The following is a 6,239-nucleotide window of genomic DNA, read 5'->3' on the forward strand; positions in this document are numbered from 1 at the left end:
GATCAAAAGAATATGATTACTATCTGCGTGTGTGCGGTTGCGCCGCTGATAGACATGCACACATATCCTTGAAAGATAGCGAAGCAAGAGTAAGGTGTTCGAATGATGGCTTTAAGACGGGGTTAGGGTTTCAAACAATTTAGGGTTTGGGTTTCAGTCGCGGGTGTATGGGGTGAAGGCCGGTGGTAAGGTTTCAAATGAGGGTTTCGAGACAGAGGTAAGGGTCTCGTTTTGAGATTGGGTGATGGTTTCCAATTAGGGTTTCAAATGAGGTTTCAAGACTGGGTTAGGGTTTTGAACAAGTGTTCGGGTTTCAAAGCAGAGTTTTAAGACAGGGTTTGGTTAAATGCAGAGGTTAGGGTTAAAAAAAAAAATTGGGTTTCAAGGGTGGGTTTGTCTTTACTGTCTGGATTAGGGTTGTGAATTAGGGTTTCAAATAAGGCTTTCAAGTCTGGGTTAGGGTTTTAGCTGAATGCTTCAAGACTGGGTGGGGGTTTCAAATCAGGGTTAGGATTTCAGATTAGTGTTTCAAAGTAGGGTTTTGACCCCGTTTTAGGCTATCGGGATTAAGATGTGACGAATTCAAGTATTCCACATGGAAAAGGAGGATTTGACACAACAGTCGGGTTAGTTTTCTTGTTTACCTCTCGAATCGGCGCCACAGTGGATTTGAAAAGGATCAGACAAGATTTGCTTGAACTGCAGACTTTGATCTCGAATTTGCAAAGCCCAAAGCAGCCCGCTATGACATCATCACGTGCACGCTTCCCGCTCTCGGACTGCTCGAGTCGCCTCCGCCGCTCGCTTTAGTGACCCGTCGACTTTTGTTGTTACAAATGTGGACATGATTCACGTTTGGCCGCAGTGTGTTGTCAACCTCCCGTGAGCCCTCCTTCCCTCCCTCCATCCATCCATCCATCCATCCATCCATCGCTCTCTCTGGGCCGGGTGCGCGTCACTGTATGCGCAAGCCTCTCTCTCTCTCTCTCTCTTTCTACACCTCTCCCTCTGCCTGCCTCTCTCTCTCTCTCTCTCTCTCTCTCTCTCTCCCTCTCTCCCCCCTCCCTCCTCTGAGCATGTCAGTGTAGTACAGCCCAGCCGACGTCTTCCCATTCAACACTTTAGTAGCCAGGCAGCTGCTCCTCTTCCTCCTCGTCCACTCGCACTGTGCTCTTCATCTTCATCATGCCGGGGGAGGAAGGTAGGGCACACTACCGCCATACATGAAGATGGCTGTGGCGTGTGTGTCCGCGTATGCGTGTGTGAGTGCCGGTTCTGCGTCGCTTTGGACGATGAAGTCAGTCAGACGTGTTGTGTAACATTTTGTGTGTGTGTGTGTGTGTGTGTGTGTGTGTGTGTGTGGCCGGGATTCTTCAATGGCAATGCTTGTTGTGTTGGTTGTCATACAATGATGATGAAATGTGTGTGTTTGCGCGCACGCGTGTGTGTTGTGTAACATCTATTTTAGTCTGCTGTGGATGGCCACTGGTGAATTATGCACACAAAGTTGTGTTGATCGCAGCCGGGGGGTGGGGGGGGGGGACAGATCAAAAGAATATGATTACTATCTGCGTGTGTGCGGTTGCGCCGCTGATAGACATGCACACATATCCTTGAAAGATAGCGAAGCAAGAGTAAGGTGTTCGAATGATGGCTTTAAGACGGGGTTAGGGTTTCAAACAATTTAGGGTTTGGGTTTCAGTCGCGGGTGTATGGGGTGAAGGCCGGTGGTAAGGTTTCAAATGAGGGTTTCGAGACAGAGGTAAGGGTCTCGTTTTGAGATTGGGTGATGGTTTCCAATTAGGGTTTCAAATGAGGTTTCAAGACTGGGTTAGGGTTTTGAACAAGTGTTCGGGTTTCAAAGCAGAGTTTTAAGACAGGGTTTGGTTAAATGCAGAGGTTAGGGTTAAAAAAAAAAATTGGGTTTCAAGGGTGGGTTTGTCTTTACTGTCTGGATTAGGGTTGTGAATTAGGGTTTCAAATAAGGCTTTCAAGTCTGGGTTAGGGTTTTAGCTGAATGCTTCAAGACTGGGTGGGGGTTTCAAATCAGGGTTAGGATTTCAGATTAGTGTTTCAAAGTAGGGTTTTGACCCCGTTTTAGGCTATCGGGATTAAGATGTGACGAATTCAAGTATTCCACATGGAAAAGGAGGATTTGACACAACAGTCGGGTTAGTTTTCTTGTTTACCTCTCGAATCGGCGCCACAGTGGATTTGAAAAGGATCAGACAAGATTTGCTTGAACTGCAGACTTTGATCTCGAATTTGCAAAGCCCAAAGCAGCAGAGCCAATTCCAAAATGTTTTGGGGGCCACATGATCCGCTCGCATTCAGCCACGCGCTTCACAACTCAATGGAGAGCGCTCCACAGCGCAGATGGACAATAACCCAAAAGAGTTTTTGAAGGCTCAAACGCGAAACCTGACACGAGTCCATCATCACCTGACCTAAATCCGATTGAGCACGCGTTTCACTTCCCGGAGGAAAAACTGACAGAAAAATGTCCCAAGAACTGAAGACCAGTTGCAGTATAGACCTGGCAGGGGATCACCGGGGCCCCAAAAGATGTTTCAGGACCCAACTGGAAGAATCTTTGTCGCGTGAATTTATTCTTGGAGAGCCTTGACGTCTATCCGAGGCTTGCGCGAAAGGGGCAGACGCCGCTTGGCTTTAATCAACGCCGCCACTTGCTTTTAATGAGGTCGTCGCGCTGCTGGTCACGCGGGCTTCTCGCGTGAGCACGATGGGATGGCGAGAACGGCACTAATATCGATCACGTGGACGTTACGGCTCCACGGCCCCTCGCAGGATGGAGGATTCAGAAGATTAACGCCACTGATGTTGCTCATTTTTCATCGTTTTAAAACAGAACATTCATGGAATGGAGACTAGCAAGGGTTAGGGGTTTCAAACCAGAGCGATTTCGGATTCCCTGCCAAGGTTTGGGTTTCAAGATGGGGTTAAGTTTCAAATTAGGTTTTTAAACAAGGGGTAGAGTTTCAAGCTTGGGTTAGTAGGGTTTTCAGTTCGGGTTTTAATGCAAAGTTCGAGGGGTTTTGGAGTTCAAACAAAGGGGTAGGGTTTCAAATTAGTGTTAAGTTAAGATTTCAAGCCTGGGTTGGGGTTACAAGTGACAGTTTCGAACAAGCGTTAGGGTTCCAAGCCCGTGTTTGTGTTTCAAAAGCAACTTCGGGTTTCCAGGCAGGATTCCAGTTAGTTTAGGGTCTGAAATGAGGCTTTGAAATCCTGGTCCTCAGACTGGGTCGGATGTATTCAAGTAGCTGACGTGCCGCAAGAATCTTTTGCGACGTGTCCCCCTCGCGCACTCCTGCTCCCATTTTCTCGTTCTTTCCCCTCCAGTGAACGGGACGCCGGCCAGTCAGCTGTCCACGCCGCCGCAGACGGCAAAGTCTCCCAGCCCCTCCCCGGCCAGCCCGGCCAGCCTCAGCCAACAACAACGGCGGGTAAGGAGAGCACTGGGTCGCCGCATGCACGCACACACGCACGCGCACTCCGCTACTAGCATTCAGGCCCGTCTAGTCCGTTTGTGAGCACGTAGAGGCAAGCTGACCGTTTTGGTGTTCGGCTTTTGTTGTGACTAAACAACGCTCTATGTTAACAGGATACGGACAAAGGCGAACATAGGCCGACGACATCTTAGAGAGACATCGCCGCACGTCTATGAATAGTTTTTTGTTTCCTTTGTTTTGTTCCGTAGTCGTCAATCACGTCATGTTTTCCACCAGAGCCCTTTACTAGATATATATATAACTTGTCATTGTGTTAACGATGTGCAATATGTCATGTCAAGATGCGGTCTTGTGTGTTTTTTATTTATTTGATTGTGCAAAACGTGCATCTTGTATGTGTTGTTTCACTTTGCAAAAGGAAGGAGTCAATCATGACGGTTTAAAAAACAACAACAACAGGAGGCTCATTAACTGTAACTAGAGAGATGCAGCTTTTGTCGGAAATGAGCATGTCATTCATTTATGGCCCCGGATTATTTTTGGCACCCCGATAAAACCACTGCGCTTTGATTTTTAATAACAAAAAGTCATAAATCCAGATTTAGAGTGCTAGAGTGATGATTGCTTGTTAGATCGAGATTAGTTATGGCAACCCAATATAAGCAATTCTGTAAGATTTTTGACAACACGGGGTCAAAAATGGCAGTATAGAGAGGTACATCATGCGCCTATATAAAAGCTATTTGGTTGGCATATGGCCCCAGATCGAATTATGGCACCCAATAATACCATTATCTTTTGACCCAAAAATAAATCACATTGGTCCAGATTTTTTATTTTTTTTTACCTTCTGTTGTCAACATATGAAGAGTTGAGACTAGTTTATGGCGTTCCCATAAAAATAAATAAATAAATAAATAAAACCCCCCAGAAAAGAATGATGATAGCCGACTGTCAAAATGGAAGGTGGTGATTGAGTCATAGGACCAAAAGGCGTGTCCTCTCGACCTTTGACAGTTTTTGTGCCTGTTCCATACTTAAGTGTTGTCAAGAATCCATCACCACGACACACAAGTGTAGAATGATTCATTTATGACATCTGATTTATAGCAAAAAAAAAAAAAAAAAGAATGTACACTGGACTTTTGGCTCCATTTTCTCCTCCTTTTTACACTGACATCCATGTAGAACAGTTGAAATGGTTTGTTGCACCTCCAGTGAATCCGTAAACTAAGGATGAAAGAATGTAGCCCTCCATTTTGTGGCCTCCTGATTATGTGTATGGATTTCTTGGTATAACATTTATCAGAGGCTAGAAACCAATTGTCATATTCTTTTTTTTTTTTTTTTTTTGCCCATAAGTCGTATGACTGAGATATAGCAAGCCCTAAAAAATGTAAAATTGTGTAATATCAAACGGAAAAGGAACATCCACCAGAATTTATGACCTCCTCGCCACAGGGCAAATGATAGAATAGTTTCCAACCCTGCCACTAAAATCGTAAAGTAAAATATGTAGATCTGGATTTTATTGTGCTGTCTTAAGGGCCATGTGCATTTTTTTTTTGCGGGGGGGGGGGGGTGGCCACACGTACCCAATCATAGATAACGTCACAAATGAAGCAGCCATTCGTACGCCGTCATGTTTTATACATGTGGCGCTCGAGTGACCCATTTTTTTTTTTATGAATTGAAGCGGCCTCGCCGACTTTCCTGCAACGCTCGGGCGTCTCATCGACATTCCGAGCGGATTTGCGAGCGTCGCTCCGAGGTCGCCTGGCGTCTGCTCGCTCCATTAAGTGTGAAAAACACGGGCGGCGGCCATAAATCACGGCAACAAGCTGCGGCGAGCGCCGCATCCTCACCATATTGTCTGTGCAGACACCATGACTCACTTTTTTTTTGGGTGTGAGAGAGAGAAGAATGTGTATTTGCTGTAATAAGGTGCGCAAGCAAGCACATTTGGGAAAAGGTCATGAAATTTAAAAAAAAAAAAAAAAAAAAAAGAGAAATCATACATTGCATGTTGAATCATGTCATCTCCATGTTTTATTTCTTTTTTTGTTGTTGTTGATGTTTTAATTTCCATTTGGGTTTCATTTCCATTTGTCTGCTGTCATTAAATTGTCATTTCACTTGAACACTCGTTTTGCGTCTTTCATTTCATTGGTGTTTTTTTTTCCAATATGTCACACACAGATGGCTAGCCAGCTAGCTCGATAACGGACGTGGTGCATCCTATGGGGTTGGGTGGCCTGAATCTTTCCTCGTGTAGTCTCGTACAGATTATACCCTCGTTATTTTATTTCTTTTTTTTTTTTTCCTTGGCGTCCAGCTGTCAGGGATCAGCCACGTAATCCCGTCGACAGCGTTGATCTTTTCCGACTTGAGCACGATGGGATTTCTTTGCCGTCTAGACAGCAGAAAGCCATCAAAATCACCTCCTGCGCAAACAGAAGCACACGTTATTGCTTCTGTCGTTTTCGGCGCCCGTCAGTCCTTGTCTTGTTGTTTGGACGCCAAAACAAAGAGCAATAACGTTGTGAAGATGTTTACCGATAAAAGTGGAGAGGTGGAGAATACCGCTTGTGTCAAAAAGCAAAGTGGCGATTGATTTACGCCGCCGCCGGTCAAACTGTCAGACATGTATGACATATTTTCTCATATAATCACCATGAATCGGATCTCATTAGCTGCATTGCTCGCTCGCAGATTCGGTCGCTGACGTCAATGTTTGATCATCCCCTTGAAAGCACCCCCCCCCCCCCC

The 6,239-nt window shown here is 45.5% G+C and overlaps 1 protein-coding gene across 4 annotated transcripts in view; it reads left to right on the plus strand.

The window, feature by feature from the left end:
- dclk1a (doublecortin-like kinase 1a) overlaps positions 1 to 6,239 on the plus strand; it is a 24,686-nt gene that overhangs the window by 12,313 nt on the left and 6,134 nt on the right. For all 4 annotated transcript variants that reach the window (XM_019869521.1, XM_019869522.1, XM_019869523.1 and 1 more), the window contains one exon: positions 3,361 to 3,464. In XM_019869521.1, the coding sequence (XP_019725080.1) occupies positions 3,361 to 3,464 (104 nt within the window). The remainder of the gene's footprint in view (positions 1 to 3,360; positions 3,465 to 6,239) is intronic.

The sequence above is a fragment of the Hippocampus comes genome, unplaced genomic scaffold, assembly GCF_001891065.2.
Source record: "Hippocampus comes isolate QL1 unplaced genomic scaffold, H_comes_QL1_v1.1 scaffold109, whole genome shotgun sequence".
NCBI classification, from domain to species: domain Eukaryota; kingdom Metazoa; phylum Chordata; class Actinopteri; order Syngnathiformes; family Syngnathidae; genus Hippocampus; species Hippocampus comes.